The sequence below is a fragment of the Salmo salar genome, chromosome ssa05, assembly GCF_905237065.1.
Source record: "Salmo salar chromosome ssa05, Ssal_v3.1, whole genome shotgun sequence".
In the NCBI taxonomy this organism is placed as follows: domain Eukaryota; kingdom Metazoa; phylum Chordata; class Actinopteri; order Salmoniformes; family Salmonidae; genus Salmo; species Salmo salar.
Genome location: NC_059446.1, coordinates 38,073,979 through 38,097,395, shown reverse-complemented (window position 1 = coordinate 38,097,395; position 23,417 = coordinate 38,073,979). Strand labels below are relative to the sequence as shown.

The following is a 23,417-nucleotide window of genomic DNA, read 5'->3' as shown; positions in this document are numbered from 1 at the left end:
GATTAAGAAAATCGGAATACAGTTGACTGAGGTCGACAAACCATGATGCATAGCGTGGGACACCATTTACTGACGTATGCAACAAGCGTCCCACCCCGACTGAAATAAATATTGAGATATATTTATAGAAATTAAGAGCATATCTACTTGACATACATGTAGGCCTATATGTCATGACTTTTTGACAGACCTTCACCAGACAAACATCGCGTTGAAATAAACAGCATTTCAGCACTATTGTAGTGGACTGTGACCAATGGTTTGGACCTATTTACAAGTTTCCTCCCTGAAAAATGTAGTTCATTTAATCTGATTGTCATAAGGTTCCATGACTTTGTCTACACCGGGCATCTGAACACACAACATTCATTTGGATGATTTTCATTACATTTTGGGTGTTTGAAAAAAAAGTTTTGTACACCTGTGGTGTTCCAGGTCAAAAATGACCGGTCATTAGAAATGAATGGGTGAGACTACAATTAGTGTATAAAATTGAGTTCAGGCACATGCCCATTCATCAGATGGACACACTTCCTCTCACAGACCCCCACATGCATGTCTGTTTGAACACACACACACACACACACACCACACACACACACACACACACACACACACACACACACACACACACACACACACACACACACACACACACACACACACACACACACACACGCACATCACTCCCCTTCTTGGCTTCCATGGCAATCCCCATGGGAACTTTTCCCCAATAGAATCTTTCCCCCATGGGAACCACATCTGTTGGCATTCTCACAAACAATCACAACATTGTTTCAATAATATATAGAACTTTACTCACAGCTCTGGTATTTAAAGCTTTTTTGAGGCCTTTCTCACAATTCATTCTGTGACAGCACAATGACCAAACAATATACTGTATGTGAGGCTCTTGATCATATCCTTGATCATGACACTGGTAAGGAGGAGCCTTCTTAAACGTTAATATGTGTAATTTCTTTCCTTCTTAATGTGTTTGAGCCAATCAGATGTGTTGTGACAAGGTAGGGGTGGTGTACAGAAGATAGCGCTAATTGGTAAAATACCATATTATGGGAAGAACAGCTCAAATAAGCAAAGAGAAATGACAGTCCATCATTACTTTAAGACATAAGAACATTTCAAGAACTTTGAATGTTTCTTCAAGTGCAGTCACAAAAACCATCAAGCTCTATGATGAAACTGGCTCTGATGTGAACCCCCAGAGGAAGGGAAGACCCAGAGTTCTCTCTGCTGCAGAGGATGAGTTCATTACCGTTACCAGCCTCAGAAATTGCAGCCCAAATAAACGCTTCAGAGTTGAAGTAACAGACACATCTCAACATCAACTGTTCAGAGGAGACTGCATGAATCAGGTCTTCATGGTCGAATTGCTGCAAGGAAACCACTACTAAAGTACACCAATAAGAAGAGACTTGCTTGGGCCAAGAAACACAAACAATGGACATTAGATCTGTGGATATCTGTCCATTGGTCTGATGAGTCCAAATGAGTGATTTTTGGTTCCAACCGCGTGTCTTTGTGAGACGCAGAGTAGGTGACTGGATGATCTCTGCATGTGTGGTTCCCACCGTGAAGCATGGAGGAGGAGGTGTGATGGTATGATGGTGCTTTGCTGGTGACACTGTTGGTGATTTATTTAGAATTCAAGGCACACTTAACCAGCATGGCTACCACAACATTCTGCAGCGATACGCCATCCCATCTGGTTTGCGCTTAGTGGGACTATCATTTGTTTTCAACCAGACAATGACCCAACCCACCTTCAGGCTGTGTAAGGGCTATTTGACCAAGAAGGAGAATGATGGAGTGCTGCATCAGATGACCTGGCCTCCACAATCACCCAACCTCAACCCAATTGAGATGGTTTGGGATGAGTTGGACTGCAGAGTGAAGGAAAAGCAGCCAACAAGTGCTCAGCATATGTGGGAACTCCTTCAAGACTGTTGGAAAAGCATTCCAGGTGAAGCTGGTTGAGAGAATGCCAAGAGTGTGCAAAGCTGTCATCAAGGCAAAGGGTGGCTACTTTGAAGAATCTAAAATGTAAAATATATTTTGATTTGTTTAACACTTTTTTGGTTACTACATGATTCCATATGTGTTATTTCATAGTTTTGATGTCTTCACTATTATTCTACAATGTAGAAAATAGTAAAAAATAAAGAAAAACCCTTGAATGAGAAGGTGTTCTAAAACTTTTGACGGTAGCGTATATATATAGCGAGTTAGGCCAGGTTTTAGAACGGCCGCCATGTTAGCGCCCATACAGAACATTATTCTTAAAATGTTGGTGATGTAACAATGACCCGCTGTAAACACGCAAAACAATGCAGCGAATGTAACAGATGTTTTTTAAATTAGCATTTGGGTTAACTGTGTTGTAGTGTCAACAAATGGCATATCTGCTTTCAGTAGACATCTTCATAGGTTTTGAAAACTATCAGAAATAAACAGCACAACGCGGAAGTGTCAATTATCACTTAGCAACGTTATCGATGTTGTAAAGAGGTCAATCGAACTCGACCAAAACAATGGAATTGCCACGGATGTCACACCCTGATCTGTTTCACCTGTCTTGTGTTTGTCTCCACCCCCCACCAGGTGTCTCCCATTTGTTGCCATTATCCCCTGTGTTTTTATACCGGTGGTTTCTGTTTGTCTGGTGCCAGTTCGTCTTGTTAAGCTTACCTGCATATTTTTCCGTACTCCTGTTTTTCTAGTCCCTGTTTTCTAGTCCTGCCAGTTCCGACCTTTTCTGCCTGCCCTGCTCTTGAGCCTGCCTGCCGTCCTGTACCCATATGACTCTGACCTAGTTTACAAACTTCTGCCTGTCCTCGACCTGCCTCTTGCCGGCCCCCTGTCTATAAATACATATCAGAGACTCCAACCATCTTTCTCCTGCGTCTGCATTTGGGTCTCGTCCTGTGTCGTTATAATGGAAACGTTTGGGGAATTGCCATGCTCACCAACGTATACAAACAGTAGTTAGCATTTAGCAGTCACTTCTTCTAAACCTGAAAAGGGACAACTTAGAAATGTTGTGCAGTGAAAATAGCCAAATATATCCATATCAGACTTAAGTAACCACATTGTGGGCCTGTTACAAAACATCAATCATGACGGATTTGAGGAATATCTACTTTGTTAGATCAGATTTGTTGAATGTGTGCCAATCTGGTCAATGGAAAGGTCTGCATTCCATAGACTCCTTTACCGCATCTATGGAGGAGAAAGTGGCGCACTCCGGAACGTTCAATAACTCTCTCTATATAGGGCTCTAGGACAACCCTCTTAATCGACAACATAACATTTGCAGCCCATTATCAGCCTGAAAACATCATCCTGGCACGTTTTTACAAAAAGACAAACTGTCAGGGCAGCTGAAGTTTTTCTCAATACATTGCAGTCAATGGGAAAAGATGTGTGTCACATGGTTGACGTTTTTCTCAGTATATAGCAGTCAATAGGAAAAGATGTGTGTCACATGGTTGACGTTTTTCTCAGTATATAGCAGTCAATAGGAAAAGATGAGTGTCACATGGTTGACGTTTTTCTCAATACATTGCAGCCAATGGGAAAAGATGTGTCACAAGGTTGATATTTTTCTGAGTACATTGTCGTCAATTGGAAAAGATGAGTGTCCCAGAATTTATGTTTTTCTCAGTACATTGCAGTCAATGGGAAAAGATGAGTGTCCCAGGGTTTATGTTTTTCTCAGTACATTGCAGTCAATGGGAAAAGATGAGTGTCCCAGGGTTTATGTTTTTCTCAGTACATTGCAGTCAATGGGAAAAGATGAGTGTCCCAGGGTTTATGTTTTTCTCAGTACATTGCAGTCAATGGGAAAGGATGAGTCTCACAGGGTTGACATTCAATAGAAAAAGATGCCACAGGGTTGACATTTATGCTAATACATTGCAGTCAATGGGAAAATATGAGAGTCACAGGCTTGACGTTTATGTCAACACATAGCAGTCAATGGGAAAAGATAAGCCTCAACCAATTTAATCGTATGTGTCACGACTTCCGCCGAGGTCGGTCCCTCTCCTTGTTAGGGCGGCGAGGTCGATCCCTCTCCTTGTTAGGGCGGCGAGGTCGGTCCCTCTCCTTGTTAGGGCGGCGTTCGGCGGTCGACGTCACCGGTCTTCTAGCCACCGCTGATCCATCTTTCATTTTCCATTGGTTTTGTCTTTGTTTTCGACACACCTGGTTTTCATTCTCCAATTCCATGTTCATGTATTTAACCCTCTGTTTCCCCCATGTTTGTTGTGCGTGATTATTTCTATGTTCAGTTCGGTTCATGATGGCTGGTTTTTTGATGGGTGCTGTGTTCACCCGTGCGTAATGTTTACCGTTGGTTATTGGTCAGTGTATTTGTTTACCTTGTGCCTTTGTTTTTTTGAGTAAAGTACGTTGCTCACTCATTTTGCTCTCCTGCGCCTGACTTCATGCACCAGCAACACCCACCTTCTGACAGTATGTCAATAAGACATAAGAAAGTGACTTCTTTGGGATAGGGAGCAGTATTTTCACTGCCGGATAAAAAACGTACCCGATTTAATCTGGTTACTACTCCTGCCCAGAAACTAGAATATGCATATAATTAGTGGATTTGGATAGAAAACACTCTAAAGTTTCTAAAACTGTTTGAATGGTGTCTGTGAGTATAACAGAACTCATATGGCAGGCCAAAACCTGAGAAGATTCCATGCAGGAAGTGCCCTGGTCTGAGAATTTGTTGTCCTTCTGTTGCCTCTCTATCGACATTACAGCATCTGTGCTGTAACGTTCTAAGGCTTCCATTGGCTCTCTAAAGCCGCCAGAAAGTGGAATGGGGTGTCTGCAGTCTCTGGGCAAAGTATAGGAGCAGAGTTTGTAAGTGGTCAGCCTGGGGACAGTGAGACTGGAGATGTGCATTCACAAGACTTCTCCATTTTTTTATTTCAGTCTTTGAATGAATACAACGTTGCCCGGTTGGAATATTATCGCTATTTTACGAGAAAAATAGCATAAAAATTGATTTTAAACAGCGTTTGACATGCTTCCAAGTACGGTGATGGAATATTTTGCATTTTTTTGTCACGAAATGCGCTCGCGCGTTACCCTTCGGCTAGTGACCTGAACGCACGAACAAAAAGGAGGTATTTGGATATAACTATGGATTATTTGGAACCAAAACAACATTTGTTTTTGAAGTAGAAGTCCTGGGAGTGCATTCTGATGAAGAACAGCAAAGGTAATCCAATTTTTCTAATAGTAATTCTGAGTTTAGGTGACCCCGAAGTTGGCGGATGTCAAAATAGCTAGCCGTGATGGCCGAGCTATGTACTCAGAATATTGCAAAATGTGCTTTCGCCGAAAAGCTATTTTAAAATCGGACATAGCGATTGCATAAAGGAGTTCTGTATCTATAATTCTGAAAATAATTGTTATGAATTTTGTCAACGTTTATCATGAGTAATTTAGTAAATTCACCGGAAGTTTTCGGTGGGTATGCTAGTTCTGAACATCACATGCTAATGTAAAATGCTGTTTTTTGATATAAATATGAACTTGATTGAACAAAACATGCATGTATTGTATAACATAATGTCCTAGGAGTGTCATCTGATGAAGATCATCAAAGGTTAGTGCTGCATTTAGCTGTGGTTTGGGTTTATGTGACATATATGCTTGCTTGGAAAATGGCTGTGTGATTATTTGTGTCTATGTACTCTCCGAACATAATCTAATGTTTTGCTTTCGCTGTAAAGCCTTTTGGAAATCGGACAACGTGGTTCGATTCAGGAGAAGTGTATCTACAAAATGGTGTAAAATAGTCCTATGTTTGAAAACTTTGAATTGTGACATTTTGTGGTTTTAAATTTGGCGCTCTGATTTTTCACTGGCTGTTGAATAGTGTGGGACGATTTCGTCTCACTTCCCCTAGAGAAGTTAATTCGGAGTGAAAGTTTTGAAGGGTTAAAAAGGTTATATCTTCCCAAATTGTACATATTTGTGACCGGGGGACTGTCATGACCCAGCATATGAAATTTCAGGTCAATCGATCCAAAAGCATTTTTTACCTCAGTTGAACACAATGATCTTGCAGTTGAGATGTAATGAGATAAACATCAATCCTGTGAACCCCATATTTCCCACTGACTGCAATGTATTGAGAAAAACATTAACGCTGTGAGACTAATCTTTTCCCATTGACTGCAATGTACTGAGAAAAACGTAAACCCTGTGACACTCATCTGTTCCCATTGACTGCAATGTACTGACAAAAATGTCAGCTCCTGTGACATTTACAGGATGACGTGTTCCTGTGATATCATGTTGCCATAAAAAAATATATATGTTTACCTTACCAGGTAAGTTGACTGAGAAAACATTCTCATTGACAGCAACGGCCTGGAGAATAGTTACAGGGGAGAGGAGGAAGGCTTAATAAGCCAATTGGAAGCTGGGGATGATTAGGTGACCATTATGGTATAAGGGCCATATTGGAAGTTTAGCCGCGACACCGGGGTTAGTACTCTTACGATAAGAGCCATGGGATCTTTAGTGACCACAATGAGTCATTTGACACATATATACACTATGAAATAATAACATACACAATTTCCAAGCTCAGGGAGAGCACCAGCAAACGGTTAATATTTAGAAACGTATTTAACTTCTTACCTCTCCAGAAGCTCTGCTCCTGTGTTCGGGTAACACTAGAGTATTCCCATTGCTGCCCGGGACTATAGTAGAACCTATACTCATTCTGGGTCCAACTAACATGTACCGTTTGTCTCCGGATCTGTACTGGATGCTGTGGCACAGTGTCCCGTCGTTATTCACATCTTGTAAATACTTGGAGGAATAGTCTTGGGGTTTGGAGCACTGCAGTACAATCAACACGATGATACTGATGAGAAAAAGCGTTGAAACTGACCCCAAAGTAATGATCAAATAAAATGTAACGCTGTTCTCCTCCTCGTCTTTTACTGAACTTTTAACATCAGAAGCAGCAAAAGCCTCTTTGGGCTCCACAACCTTGATAATAACAGTAGCTGTTGCTGAGAGTGAAACGTTCCCATTGTCTTTTACCAGTATGACCAGTTTATGCTCAGCCTCGTCTGTCTCTGTGAATGACCGAAGTGTCCTTATCTGTCCTGTATAGCGGTCCAAAGCAAAGAGACTGTGGTCAGTAACTTCCTGCAGTGAAAATAATAACCAGCCGTTATATCCTATATCAGCGTCATAGGCTCTCACTTTAGTCACCAAATGGCCTGCGTTCACATTGCGGGGAATCTCCTCCACACCTTCAGCGGAACCGTTAGTGCTGACTGGATACAAGATCACTGGAGCGTTGTCGTTCTGATCCAGAATGAACACGTTCACTGTGACGTTGGTGCTTAGAGACGGAGTTCCAGAGTCTGTAGCTACAACTTGGAATTGGAATGTTTTTAACGTTTCAAAGTCAAAGCTTTTAAGCGCCAATATGTTCCCATTTTCAGGATTTATGTTTAGAAAAGATACCAATTTGTTCATTTCGCCACCGTCTCTGATAATATGATATGAAATAAGAGCGTTTTCATTTAAATCACGATCTGAGGCAGTCACTGAAAATACTGAGGAACCTGGGTCGTTATTCTCAGTGACATAGAAATTATAGGGACTCAGTGAAAACTCTGGACTGTTATCATTCACATCTGATACAACAACGCTGATAGTCTTTACAGATGACAAGGACGGTTCTCCTGCGTCTTTGGCTACTATTGTTAGATCATACTCAGACTGTTTCTCCCTGTCTAGTGGTGACTTGGTGACTACAGAGTACATGTTGTCCTGTAAAGACGGCGTTAGAGTGAACGGAACGCCCTCACTTATAGAAGACAGAACTTTGCCATTGAGACCAGAGTCCAAGTCATTAACACTGATCAGTGCTACAGTAGTTCCGGGTCTAGAATCTTCAGGGATTGCGTTAGCAAATGATGTCACCTCTATCTCAGGTGCGTTGTCATTAACGTCAACTATTTCGATAATAACACTTTTTTCAGTTGTCAATGCAGCTGTCCCCTTGTCCGATGCCTGAATATCAATTTCATATATTTTATTTTCTTCATAATCTATAACTCCCGTTACAATTATTTCACCAGTTGTCGGGTCTAAATCGAAACGTTTCCGCACCTTCCCTTGCACGTCATTGGCAAAAGAATAGATCACTTCACCATTAGAACCCTCGTCCAAATCAGTGGCATTAACCTGTATCACGGTCGTGCCTAAAGGAGCGTTTTCATTCAGCAATACTGAGTATACGTCCTTTGTAAAGACCGGGGCGTTATCGTTAACATCTGATACGTCTACAGTTAATCTCATTTCTCCAGACCTAGGAGGTTTCCCACCGTCAAGGGCTGTGAGAATTAGCTTATGGCTTTTTATAGCCTCCCTATCCAGTGTTTTTTGTAAAACCAAAATAGGTGTTTTGCGGTCATCACCTCTATCTTTAACTTCCAAACGGAAATGATCATTCTGACTGAGTTTATATTGTTGAACTGAATATTGGCCACTGTCTGGGTCGTCTGCAGCGTGTAGCTGAAATCGCGTCCCCTGCAACGCAGACTCTGACATCTCTAACCTTTTATCTTTCTCGGGAAAGCTGGGAGAATGGTCGTTAACGTCTAACACCTCCACCGAGACATAATGGATCTCCAGCGGGTTCTCTAGAACGGTTTTCAGGTTGATCAAACACACGCTGCTCCGTTCACACACCTCCTCTCGGTCTATTTTTCGGTTCACATACAAGATTCCGTCATTCTGGTTTACCTGGAAAAGGGACTCGGTCGAGCCAGACACGATTCGAAATCCCCTTTCCTTCAATGTGCTCAAATCTATTCCCAAATCCTTAGCTATATTCCCCACGACAGTTCCTTCCTTGAGCTCTTCAGAGGTGGAGTATCTTATCTGAGCTGAAGTCCCGCTCCAAAAGAGAACCGAAGCAACCATGAAGGCGACCCACTGGTATCGCTCCAGCCATGCCCCGCATCCTCTTTGTTCCATGTTTTCAAGATAAATAACAATAATCCTCAGCACTTCAACTACTCCTCCATTGGTGACTGTTGTCTATCCATTATATTCGGATAGGACCAAAGCTCATGATCCAATAGTGTTTTCAAAATATATAACTGAAATGTTATTCTCCACACGAAGCTCACGACTGTGTTCTTCCGGCGACTGAATAATCTACGAAACCAGCAAGGGGGTGGACTCACAAGTATGACGAGAGGATGTCTACCAGGAGCGTTATTCTAGTTGTGTACTGACACCATGTGATTATACCTCACATTACACTATAGTTAATGATTCATAGTATTTTGTCACAGTAATTATCGAACAGAAAACCTTACTCAATAAATTGTGTGGATTAAGTTCTACATACCATGATGCATAGCCTGGGACATCATTTACTGACGTATTCAACAAGTGTCCCACCCCGACAGGAATAAAGATTGAGCAATATTTCTATAAATAAAGAGTATAGCTACTTGACGTGCATGTACACCACCATCACATGTTGGCAAACATTCACCAGACAAACAGCGCATTGTAATAAATCCCCTTTCAGCACCACAGCCGCGGACAGCGACAAGCACTGCAAGCGTGTGGCTGCGAATGAGCTGGAAAGCTACTTCGATTAGCGATTTTATGAGGTCATGTTTCATCCAATATGCTAACCCTTTTACTAGACAACATCATTTTTGACACATGTATACACTATAAAATAATAATATAGGCAATGTCCAAGCTCAAGCAAAATATAAGCAAACGGATAGTATTTTGAAACGTATTTAACTTCTTACCTCTCCAGAAGCTCTCCTCCTGTGTTCAGGTATCACTAGAGTATTCCCATTGCTGCCAGGGACTATAGTAGAACCTATACTCATTCTGGGTCCAACTAACATGTACCGTTTGTCTCCGGATCTGTACTGGATGCTGTGGCACAGTGTCCCGTCGTTATTCGTATCTTGCAAATACTTGGAGGAATAGTCTTGGGGTTTGGAGCACTGCATTACAATCAAGACGATGATACTGATGAGAAAAAGCGTTGAAACTGACCCCAAAGTAATGATCAAATAAAATGTAACGCTGTTCTCCTCCTCGTCTTTTACTGAACTTTTAACATCAGAAGCAGCAAAAGCCTCTTTGGGCTCCACAACCTTGATAATAACAGTAGCTGTTGCTGAGAGTGAAACGTTCCCATTGTCTTTTACCAGTATGACCAGTTTATGCTCAGCCTCGTCTGTCTCTGTGAATGACCGAAGTGTCCTTATCTGTCCCGTATAGCGGTCCAAAGCAAAGAGACTGTGGTCAGTAACTTCCTGCAGTGAAAATAATAACCAGCCGTTATATCCTATATCAGCGTCATAGGCTCTCACTTTAGTCACCAAATGGCCTGCGTTCACATTGCGGGGAATCTCCTCCACACCTTCAGCGGAACCGTTAGTGCTGACTGGATACAAGATCACTGGAGCGTTGTCGTTCTGATCCAGAATGAACACGTTGACTGTGACGTTGGTGCTTAGAGACGGAGTTCCAGAGTCTGTAGCTACAACTTGGAATTGAAATGTTTTTAACGTTTCAAAGTCAAAGCTTTTCAGCGCGTAAATGTTAGCATCATCAGAATGAATATTTATGTAGGATACAATAGGAGTTTCACCGTCGCCTTTCCAAATATGATAAGACACACGAGCGTTGTCATCCTGATCTCTATCTGATGTACTCAATGAAAACAACGACTCGCCTGGAGCATTGTTTTCTGGTACATAGAAAGTATATGGACTCTGGGAAAAGACAGGACTGTTGTCGTTGACGTCTGAGATATGGACCGTGATAGTTTTGTGGGAAGACAATGATGGGTCTCCTTTATCCGAAGCGGTTATGGTCACTGTGTACATAGGCTCCGACTCTCTGTCCAATCCACTTTTAGTAATCAAAGAATACATATTTTTCTGAAAAGACGGTTTTAATTGGAAAGGGATGTTGTCCGAGAGTGTACATATAACCAAGCCGTTTTCCCCAGAGTCCGTGTCAGACACACTGATCAGAGCTACAGCTGTACCGGGTCGTGCGTCCTCGGGGACTTGGCCTGACAGAGACGTTACTTCCATCTCAGGTGCGTTGTCATTTACATCTTTCACGTTGATAACGACACTGCAGTGACCAGTCAATGTAACTTGGCCCTTGTCAGATGCCTGCACGTCAATTTCGTAAACACTCTGCTCTTCAAAGTCTACTAATCCCTTGATTCTAATTTCCCCTGTAACCGCATCTATCTCGAAATAATCGAACGCTCTGTTTTTAAGACTGTTATCAAATGTGTATATAACCTGTCCGTTTGCGTCATCATCTAGATCCGTGGCGTGCAGCCTCAAAACAGACGTGCCTAAGGGAGCATTTTCATCTAAAGTTACCGTATACACCTGTCGTTCAAAGACTGGTGCATTGTCATTAACGTCAATAACAGTTATTGTAATATTGACTGTGCCAGATCTCACTGGCTTGCCTCCGTCAAACGCAGTCAAAACTAACATAATTTCAGACTTCTGCTCTCTGTCTAGCGGCTTTTTCAAAATCAAGAAAGGGATTTTATCCTCTCCGCGAGTTTTAACATCTAACTCGAAGTTCTCGTTAGGACTGAGAGTGTACTTACGGAGACTGTTCACTCCAACATCAGGGTCACGCGCAGCGTCCAGAGGAAAGCGCGTTCCCTGCGATACAAGATTCTCTGCTATTTCCAAGAGCTTTACCTTTTCCGGGAAATTAGGAGAATGATCATTTATGTCTGTAATTTCTACCTCAACATAGTGTATTTCCAACGGATTTTCTGCTATGGTTTTTAGATTGAGTAAACACACAATGCTTTTCTCACACAGCTCCTCCCTGTCGATGGTTCTGTCCACATACAACACGCCATTGTCTTGGTTTATCTGCAAAAAACCTTCCTTGGAGCCCGATACAATCCGAAACCTTCGTTCCACCAGTTTATCCACACTGAACCCCAAATCCTTTGCTACGTCTCCCACATAAGCACCTTGTTTCGACTCCTCCGCGATAGAATAGCGTATTTGACAATAAGCTCCACGGCAAAAGCACAACGAAAATACAAACAACAGCATCGCCCGGAGAGGCGCCGCTCTTCTCTGTCCGTCTACCATTTTGACAAGTCCTGTTATTTTGGAACCATTACAGTCCGCTTTATCCAGAAAAAAATCAAGATGACAAGGTTACCCACAAAACATATCCAAGCAACCTTTCGTGTGGCTGGTATTCTCCCTTCCAGAAAGCCAGTGCCCGTTTCACTAGACTCATATGATTTTCAATGAGCCAATACGACAAAAGAGAGGGAGGGATTTAAACAAAGTACGTGTTTCTAACACTGAAGAGCAGCGACACCGTGCGCGCACCATCACCACGCGCAAGAACTCAAACTAAAACCTAAATATGTGACATGTCAAACAGCACGTTGAACTGTATGGTGTTTCAGCACCACTGTCATGGACAGCGATCACTTACAAAAGCAGTGATGAGCCGCTGATTTCAATGAGATACCCCGTGAGAGGAGTAGGGTTGTTAATGCGCCAAGGTAAAGTTGGTTTTATATTCACACATTCGGACATTCAACAGACATTCAACAGACATTCAACAGACATTCAACAGACATTCAATAGACATTCAATAGACATTCAACAGACATTCGTGAAAAGCCATTTAAAAATGTAAAATCAATAACTAATTCACTGTTTGTCACAGCACCATCAAACTAGATATGATTTATTCTATAAATGTTTTGCATACTTTTACCACCTTTGTTTTGAGGAAAAATTCCATATTTGATTTTATAGAAATACATAAAATCAATAAAATGCCTTTTTTTATATATATTTTTTATTTCACCTTTATTTAACCAGGTAGGCAAGTTGAGAACAAGTTCTCATTTACAATTGCGACCTGGCCAAGATAAAGCAAAGCAGTTCGACAACATACAAAAACACAGAGTTACACATGGAGTAAAACAACATACAATCAATGACACAGTAGACAAAAATAAGACTATATACAATGTGAGCAAATGATGTGAGATAAGGGAGGTAAAGGCAAAAAAGGCCATGGTGGCAAAGTAAATAAAGTATAGCAAGTAAAACACTGGAATGGTAGATTTGTAATTTGAAGAAAGTTCAAAGTTAAAATATAAATATTATGGTGCAAAGGAGCAAAATAATGAATAAAATAAATAAATACAGTAGGGGAAGAGGTAGTAGTTTGGGCTAAATTATAGATGGGCTATGTACAGGTGCAGTGATCTGGGAGCTGCTCTGATAGCTGGTGCTTAAAGCTAGTGAGGGAGATAAGTGTTTCCAGTTTCAGAGATTTTTGTAGTTCGTTCCAGTCATTGGCAGCAGAGAACTGGAAGGAGAGACGACCAAAGGAGGAGTTGGCTTTAGGGGTGACCAGAGAGATATACCTGCTGGAGCGCGTGCTACAGGTGGGTGCTGCTATGGTGACCAGTGAGCGGAGATAAGGGGGGACTTTACCTAGCAGGGTCTTGTAGATGACCTGGAGCCAATGTGTTTGGCGACGATTATGAAGCGAAGGCCAGCCAACGAGAGCGTACAGGTCGCAGTGGTGGGTAGTATATGGGGCTTTGGTGACAAAAAGGATGGCACTGTGATAGACTGCATCCAGCTTGTGGAGTAGGTTATTGGAGGCTATTTTGTAAATGACATCGCCGAAGTCGAGGATTGGTAGGATGGTCAGTTTTACAAGGGTATGTTTGGCAGCATGAGTGAAGGATGCTTTGTTGCGAAATAGGAAGCCAATTCTAGATTTAACTTTGGATTGGAGATGATTGATGTGAGTCTGGAAGGAGAGTTTACAGTCTAACCAGACACGCAGGTATTTGTAGTTGTCCACAAATTCTAAGTCAGAACCGTCCAGAGAAGTGATGCTGGACAGGCGGGCAGGTGCAGGCAGCGATCGGTTGAAGAACATGCATTTAGTTTTACTTGTATTTAGGAGCAGTTGGAGACCACGGAAGGAGAGTTGTATGGCATTGAAGCTCGTCTGGAGGGTTGTTAACACAGTGTCCAAAGAAGGGCCAGAAGTATACAGAATGGTGTCGTCTGCGTAGAGGTGGATCAGAGATTCACCAGCAGCAAGAGCGACATCATTGATGTATACAGAGAAAAAAGTTGGCCCAAGAATTGAACCCTGTGGTACCCCCATAGAGACTGCCAGAGGTCCGGACAGCAGGCCCTCCGATTTGACACAATGAACTCTATCAGAGAAGTACTTGGTGAACAAGGCGACGCAATCGTTTGAGAAACCAAGGCTACTGAGTCTGCCGATGAGGATGTGGTGATTAACAGAGTCAAAAGCTTTGGCCAGGTCAATGAATACGGCAGCACAGTATTGTTTCTTATCGATGGCGGTTACGATGTCGTTTAGGACCTTGAGCGTGGCTGAGGTGCACCCATGACCAGCTCTGAAACCAGATTGCATAGCGGAGAGGGTGCGGTGGGATTCGAAATGGTCGGTAATCTGTTTGTTGACTTGGCTTTCGAAGACCTTAGAAAGGCAGGGTAGGATGGATATAGGTCTGTAGCAATTTGGGTCAAGAGTGTCACCTCTTGAAGAGGGGGATGACAGCAGCAGCTTTCGAATCTATGGGAATCTCAGACGACACGAAAGAGAGGTTGAACAGGCTAGTAATAGGGGTTGCAATAATTTCTGCAGATAATTTTAGAAAGAAAGGGTCCAGATTGTCAAGCCCAGCTGATTTGTAGGGGTCCAGATTTTGCAGCTCTTTCAGAACATCAGCTGAATGGATTTGGGAGAAGGAGAAATGGGGAGGCTTGGGCGAGTATGTCACGGTTGTCGTTGGTAATGGAGGACCAAAACGCAGCAGGTATGTGTAAGCTCATCTTGACGTTTATTAACTCAGAATGAACGTACAAAAATAACAAACAAGAGAACGAACGATCAACAAACAGTCTGGCAAGGCACAAGGCTAAACACAGAACAATCTCCCACAAACACACAGACAAACACACCCAACTAATATAGGACTTCCAATCAAAGGCAACACCACACAGCTGCCTTCAATTGGAAGTCCATCCCAATTAACTCAACATAGAAACAGACTACCTAGACTAAACATAGAATACATGAATCTCAAACAGTGCCCAAAAACCCCCGGAATACTAAATCAAATGCCCTTACTACAAAAACACCACCCTGAACCACATAAAACAAATACCCTCTGCCACGTCCTGACCAAACTACAATAACAATTAACCCTTATACTGGCCAGGACGTGACAGAGTAGCTGTGGGGGGTGCAGTGCTGTTGAATACAGTAGGGGTAGTTAGGTGGAAAGCATGGCCAGCCGTAGAAAAATGCTTATTGAAATTCTCAATTATAGTGGGCTTATCGGTGGTGACAGAGTTTCCTATCCTCAGTGCAGTGGGCAGTTGGGAGGAGGTGTTCTTATTCTCCATGGACTTTACAATGTCCCAGAACTTTTTAGAGTTTGAGTTGCAGGAAGCAAATTTCTGTTTGAAAAAGCTAGCCTTGGCGTTTCTAACTGCCTGTGTGTATTGGTTTCTAACTTCCCTGAAAAGTTGCATATCGCGGGGGCAGTTCGATGCTAATGCAGAACGCCACAGGATATTTTTGTGTTGGTTAAGGGCAGTCAGGTCTGGGGAGAACTAAGGGCTATATCTGTTCCTGGTTCTAAATTTCTTGAAAGGGGCATGCTTATTTAAGATGGTGAGGAAGGCATTTAAAAAAAATAACCAGGCATCCTCTACTGACGGGATGAGGTCAATATCCTTCCAGGATACACGGCCAGGTCGATTAGAAAGGCTTGCTCGTTGAAATGTTTCAGGGAGCGTTTGACAGTGATGAGTGGAGGTCGTTTGACCGCTGACCCATTACGGGTGCAGGCAATGAGGCAGTGATCGCTGAGATCTTGGTTGAAAACAGCAGAGGTGTATTTAGAGGGCACATTGGTTAGGATGATATCTATGAGGGTGCCAGTGTTTGCGGCTTTGGGGTTGTACCTGGTGGGTTCATTAATAATTTGTGTGAGATTGAGGGCATCAAGCTTGGATTGTAGGATGGCTGGGGTGTTAAGCATATCCCAGTTTAGGTCACCTAGTAGCATGAGCTCTGAAGATAGATGGGGGGCAATCAGTTCACATATGGTGTCCAGAGGACAGCTAGGGGCCGAGGGGGGTCTATAGCAGGCGGCGACGGTGAGTGACTTGTTTTTGGAGAGGTGGATTTTTAAAAGTAGAAGTTCAAATTGTTTGGGTACAGACCTGGATAGCAGGACAGAGCTCTGCAGGCTATCTCTGCAGTAGATTGCAACACCGCCCCCTTTGGTCATTCTATCTTGTCTGAAAACGTTGTAGTTAGGGATGAAGATTTCAGAGTTTTTGGTGGACTTCCTAAGCCAAGATTCAGACACAGCTAGGACATCCGGGTTGGCAGAGTGTGCTAAAGCAGTGAATAAAACAAACTTAGGGAGGAGGCTTCTAATGTTAACATGCATGAAACCAAGGCTATTACGGTTACAGAAGTCATCAAAAGAGAGTGCCTGGGGAGTAGGAGTGGAGCCAGGAACTGCAGGGCCTGGATTCACCTCTACATCCCCAGAGGAGCAGAGAAGAATGAATATGAGAGAACGGCTAAAAGCTTTAAGAATTGGTCGTTTGTGACGTACAGAATAGAGAGAAAAAGGAGCAGGTTTCTGGGGGCGATAAAATAGCTTCAAGGTATAATGTACAGACAAAGGTATGGTAGGATGTGAATACAGAGGAGGTAAACCTAGGCATTTAGTGATGATGAGAGAGATATTGTCTCTAGAAACATCATTGAAACCAGAAGATGTCATAGCATGTGTGGGTGGAGGAACTGAGAGGTTGGATAAGGTATAATGAGCAGGGCTAGAGGCTCTACAGTGAAATAAGCCAATAAACACTAACCAGAACAGCAATGGACATTGCATATTGACATTGAGGAGAGGCATGCTTAGCCGAGTGATCAAAGGGTCCAGTGAGATTCAGACAGCTAGCCGGGCCATAGGTAGCAAACTGGTGGAAGATGGAGGGAGGTCTGTTTTTAGCCACCTCGTGCGTTTCCGTCTGTGGGTTAGTGGGGTTCCGTGTGGAAGGGGGGACCAGTCCAAGTTGGCAAAATAGTTAGTTATAGTGGCCCAAGAAGAGTGTCCGATAGACCTATTCAGTTCGCAGCCGATAAGACAGCTAACGATTAGTGGGCCGCAGATGGGCCAGGTTACGTCGCGACGGAGGGGCCAGTTGGATAACTCCCTCGGGCAGATAACGTCGGTGGTCCAGTCGTGAAGGCCCGGTGGGGCTCCGCATCGGCAGTAAAACGGGTCAGGATAGGTGATTGTAGCCCAGGAGACACTTCAGCTGGCTAGCTCAGGAAAAGCCCACGAGTGGCTGACGGAACTCTTCAGCTGGCTAGCTCCGGAATAATGTGTGTTAATTCCGGGACCGACGTTGCCAATAGTCACTCAGGTAGCAGCTAGTTAGCTGCAAGATCCAGGTGTAAATGTCTAGAGCCTGCGGTAGAAATCGGGGAAAGGAGAGAGAATAGGTCCGGTATGCTCTGGTCTGAGTCGCGCTGTACAAAAACTGGCGATAGCTTTTCGAGCTAATGGACTGCTGAGGACAGCTAACCGTGGCTAGCTGAACTCCAACGTTAGCCAGTGAAAATGGCTAACCTCTGGCTAGCTTCTGTTGTGGATTTCAGATTTGAGGTAAATAATACTTTCTTTTTTAAATTGGTGAGGCGGGTTGCAGGAGAGTGCTTTGAGGTTGAGTTTTTAGAATACATTTTTTTTTTTAAGATATGCAAAGAAAAATATGTAAATATATATATATATACACGGGACACGACAAGAGGAGGGTAAAGGACGTCTGAACTGCTACGCCATCTTGGATAACAAAAATAATTTAAAGCGGTATAAATCAATAACTATAACTAATTCACCGTTTGTCACAAAAATATCAAACTAGGTATGATGTATTCTATAAATATCTAGCATACTTTCAAAACCTTTGTTTTGAGGACAAATCCCATTTTTGATTTGATATAAATACATAAAATATGTAAGATGCCATTTAAAGCAGTATAAATCAATAACTAATTCACCGTTTGTCACAGAAACATCAAACTATGTATGATGTATTCTATAAATGTCTAGCATACTTTTAAAATCTTTTTTTTAGGAAAAATTCCAGTTTTGATTTTATAGAAATAAATAGCATCTATAAGATGCCATTTAAAGCTACATAAATCATAAACGTTTTCGCTGATTATGACAGAAACATCAAACTAGGTATGATTTATTCTATAAATGTCTAGTATACTTGTACAACCTTTGCTTTGAGCAGAAATTCCAGTTTTGAAATATTGCATTTAAAGATGAAGAAATCAATAACTAATTCAGTGATTGTTGCAGAAAAAAAGTAAAAATATGCATTTATTTGCAATAACTTTAAAGAAATGTTCCTTTCAAGTGCAATTTGTTCTATATGAAGTTAGACAATGTTCACAATCTTAAAGTGTATGCCAAATCAATGTTTGCATTTTTAGTGCAACAGTTCCACATTTTAAAGTAGTTACAAGGCACAATAGTCATTTATTTATACGTCTCTAATTTAACAGCAAAGAGGCCCCTTCCAATCATTTTCTATTTTGGCATTGTTCAAGTCCTTCTTTGTCATCCCCAGACAAGCTGATTGGTACCATCTCTGGCCTACAGAGCATTCTATCTGCAGTATTAAAAACATAAAACAGGGTTATGCTTATTTACATGTAAATTACAGTTCTGGAATATCCAAATTCTATTACATGCTTTTGCAATTAGGAACATTTTCAAATTGAATTGGATTTTTGTTCAATTGTTAAATTGACTTTAAATGATCTGCATTTTACCAGAACCCTGACAGAAGCACACATAACATAGGTGTTAATCATCGTTGAGTATTCAGGCAATATAAATCACATAGTAATAAAGGCATACATTTGTAAAAAAAAACGTATGCGTTGATAAAAAAGGTATCAGACATCAATGTTGTAATATCAAACATTACAATAATGGCAGTCTTTATAGATTTTATGATTTTATTTCTATCAAGTCAAAACTGGAATTTTTCCTCAAAACAAAGGTTGTAAAAGTATGCAAGACATTTATATAATAAATCATACCTAGTTTGAAGTTTCTGTGACAAACGGTGAATTAGTTATTGATTTATATCGTTTTAAATGGCATTTGATAGATTTTATGTATTTCTATCAAGTCAAAACAGGAATCTTTCCTCAAAACAAAGGTTGTGAAAGTATGTTAGGCATTTCTAGAATAAATCATACCTAGTTTAATGACTCTGTGACAATCAATTAATTAGTTATTGATTTTTCCATTTTAAATGGCTTTTGGCGAATGTCTGTTGAATGTCTGATGAATGTCCGAATGTGTGAACATAAAACCAACCTTACCTCACTTGTTAATGGCACCTGTGAGAGGAGTAGGGTTGTTAGTGCCACAACCATACTCCGCCCGAAACAACATATTAGACCTTCTCAAATAAAATGCAGTTCAGACGGAATTTACAAACCGAACAGGGCAATAAACTATGCAAGTGCTATGCAGTTACAAAACGTATAGTTCTTACCTCTCCAGAAACTCTGCTAATGTGTTCGGGCAGCACTTGAGTATTCCCATTGCTGCCCGGGACTGTAGTATAATCTTTAATCCAACCAAAAAATCCACAGCACGCCTCTATTATCAACGACTCTTACCCATTACATTCCCAAATATGATCACTGCTCATTACTAAAAAAAAAAAGCATTTTAGTTGCATTCAATTGTGTTCTAAATCTCTCCACACAGCTCACGACCTTTGTCTGCTAGATGCGAAATTACAAACCAACCAAGTGGAGGAATCAAAGGTATGACTTGGAGATTTCTTTCAAGAGCATAATTCTAGTTAAAGCAATGACACCGTGCGATTCTACCACACATTGTATGGTGGTGCGAAGCACATTGGCTACTCCAGCACCAGTAACAGTTTAGGAACAAACACACAGAGACAAACAATCATTCATTTAAATTGTGTGTAGGGTTTTTATGTGTAGGCTAATAGAGGCTGACAGTAAAGATTTCCAAAAATATCAAATAAAGCACATTGCATAGTTTCTATGATATATTCTCTTTTGAAGAGCCGCAAATCAACAGCGTTTCTGCACCACGCAAATGGACAGCGACACATAACGAGTGCATTACTCTGCATTGCAGAAACAGACAACTCTAAGGCGATGGAACTTTGAGTTAGACTTCAATTGATTTAGGATGCCCCACACATATTCTGTAACAATTGGTGGTATTAAAAGGACACTTAGAGAACTACAAAAAAACGAATGCAATACAATTCCCTTCAAACTGTTGTGGATAACGGACCTAAAACGAACAAACCCCTAAATAGCAATGCAGGTTCCAAAATACCCACGTTCATATGCTTGTATTGAGACAATGAATATATGCACTGTACAGTAAAGCCTACATAGTTTATAAGGACCATACACGATGTGTAATCTCCTTACCTCTCCAGAAGCTCTCCTCCTGTGTTCAGGTATCACTAGAGTATTTCCATTGCTGCCTGGGACTATAGTAGAACCTATACTCATTCTGGGTCCAACTAACATGTACCGTTTGTCTCCGGATCTGTACTGGATGCTGTGGCACAGTGTCCCGTCGTTATTCACATCTTGTAAATACTTGGAGGAATAGTCTTGGGGTTTGGAGCACTGAATTACAATCAACACGATGATACTGATGAGAAAAAGCGTTGAAACTGACCCCAAAGTAATGATCAAATAAAATGTAACGCTGTTCTCCTCCTCGTCTTTTACTGAACTTTTAACATCAGAAGCAGCAAAAGCCTCTTTGGGCTCCACAACCTTGATAATAACAGTAGCTGTTGCTGACAGTGAAACGTTCCCATTGTCTTTTACCAGTATGACCAGTTTATGCTCAGCCTCGTCTGTCTCTGTGAATGACCGAAGTGTCCTTATCTGTCCCGTATAGCGGTCCAAAGCAAAGAGACTGTGGTCAGTAACTTCCTGCAGTGAAAATAATAACCAGCCGTTATATCCTATATCAGCGTCATAGGCTCTCACTTTAGTCACCAAATGGCCTGCGTTCACATTGCGGGGAATCTCCTCCACACCTTCAGCGGAACCGTTAGTGCTGACTGGATACAAGATCACTGGAGCGTTGTCGTTCTGATCCAGAATGAACACGTTGACTGTGACGTTGGTGCTTAGTGACGGAGTTCCAGAGTCTGTAGCTACAACTTGGAATTGAAATGTTTTTAACGTTTCAAAGTCAAAGCTTTTCAGCGCGTAAACGTTAGCATCATCAGAATGAATATTTAGGTAGGATACAATAGGAGTTTCACCGTCGCCTTTCCAAATATGATAAGACACACGAGCGTTGTCATCCTGATCTCTATCTGATGTACTCAATGAAAACAACGACTCGCCTGGAGCATTGTTTTCTGGTACATAGAAAGTATATGGACTCTGGGAAAAGACAGGACTGTTGTCGTTGACGTCTGCGATATGGACCGTGATAGTTTTGTGGGAAGACAATGATGGGTCTCCTTTATCCGTAGCGGTTATGGTCACTGTGTACATAGGCTCCGACTCTCTGTCCAATCCACTTTTAGTAATCAAAGAATACATATTTTTCTGAAAAGACGGTTTTAATTGGAAAGGGATGTTGTCCGAGAGTGTACATATAACCAAGCCGTTTTCCCCAGAGTCCGTGTCAGACACACTGATCAGAGCTACAGCTGTACCGGGTCGTGCGTCCTCGGGGACTTGGCCTGACAGAGACGTTACTTCCATCTCAGGTGCGTTGTCATTTACATCTTTCACGTTGATAACGACACTGCAGTGACCAGTCAATGTAACTTGGCCCTTGTCAGATGCCTGCACGTCAATTTCGTAAACACTCTGCTCTTCAAAGTCTACTAATCCCTTGATTCTAATTTCCCCTGTAACCGCATCTATCTCGAAATAATCGAACGCTCTGTTTTTAAGACTGTTATCAAATGTGTATACAACCTGTCCGTTTGCGCCATCATCTAGATCCGTGGCGTGCAGCCTCAAAACAGACGTGCCTAAGGGAGCATTTTCATCTAAAGTTACCGTATACACCTGTCGTTCGAAAACGGGAACGTTATCATTCATATCGATAACTTTTACGGTAATATTGACAGAGCCAGATCTCTCTGGTTTACCCCCGTCAAACGCAGTCAAGGTTAACAATATTTCAGACTTCTGCTCTCTGTCTAGCGGCTTTTTCAATGTCAAAAGGGGGATTTTATCCTCTCCGCGAGTTTTAACATCTAACTCAAAGTTCTCGTTAGGACTGAGAGTGTACTTACGGAGACTGTTCGCTCCGACATCGGGGTCACGCGCAGCATCCAGGGGAAAGCGCGTCCCCTGGAGCATAACGCTCTCGGATATTTCCAAATGTTTCACCTTTTCCGGGAATTTAGGAGAATGATCATTTATGTCTGTAATTTCTACCTCAACATAGTGTATTTCCAACGGATTTTCTGCTATGGTTTTTAGATTGAGTAAACACACAATGCTTTTCTCACACAGCTCCTCCCTGTCGATGGTTCTGTCCACATACAACACGCCATTGTCTTGGTTTATCTGCAAAAAACCTTCCTTGGAGCCCGATACAATCCGAAACCTTCGTTCTGCCAGTTTATCCACACTGAACCCCAAATCCTTTGCTACGTCTCCCACATAAGCACCTTGTTTCGACTCCTCCGCGATAGAATAGCGTATTTGACAATAAGCTCCACGGCAAAAGCACAACGAAAATACAAACAACAGCATCGCCCGGAGAGGCGCCGCTCTTCTCTGTCCGTCTACCATTTTGACAAGTCCTGTTATTTTGGAACCATTACAGTCCGCTTTATCCAGAAAAAAATCAAGATGACAAGGTTACCCACAAAACATATCCAAGCAACCTTTCGTGTGGCTGGTATTCTCCCTTCCAGAAAGCCAGTGCCCGTTTCACTAGACTCATATGATTTTCAATGAGCCAATACGACAAAGAGAGGGAGGGATTTAAACCAAATGCATGTTTCTAACACTGAAGAGCGGCGACACCGTGCGCACAACATTTGCAACAACTCAAACAGCACGTTGAACAGTTCAGTGTTTCAGCACCACTGTAGTGGACAGCGATCACTTACAAAAGCAGTGATGAGCTACCCCTATGAGAAACCCTAATAGAGTACGGTTGT

General features: G+C 42.0%; 1 protein-coding gene across 7 annotated transcripts in view; it reads right to left on the bottom strand.

Moving 5' to 3' along the window:
• Positions 1-23,417, bottom strand: part of LOC106604881 (protocadherin alpha-C2) — a 221,101-nt gene that overhangs the window by 179,354 nt on the left and 18,330 nt on the right. Inside the window, exon 1 of one of the 7 annotated variants that reach the window (XM_045718172.1) lies at positions 20,689-23,407. The exons of 4 other annotated variants lie outside the window; for them this stretch is intronic. In XM_045718172.1, coding sequence (XP_045574128.1) covers positions 20,689-23,043 — 2,355 coding nt within the window. In that variant the 5' untranslated portion in view covers positions 23,044-23,407. Of the gene's footprint in view, positions 1-6,690; positions 9,242-9,854; positions 12,364-20,688; positions 23,408-23,417 lie in introns of those variants that run through there. 2 more of the 7 variants (XM_045718181.1, XM_045718166.1) reach the window with 2 other exon arrangements.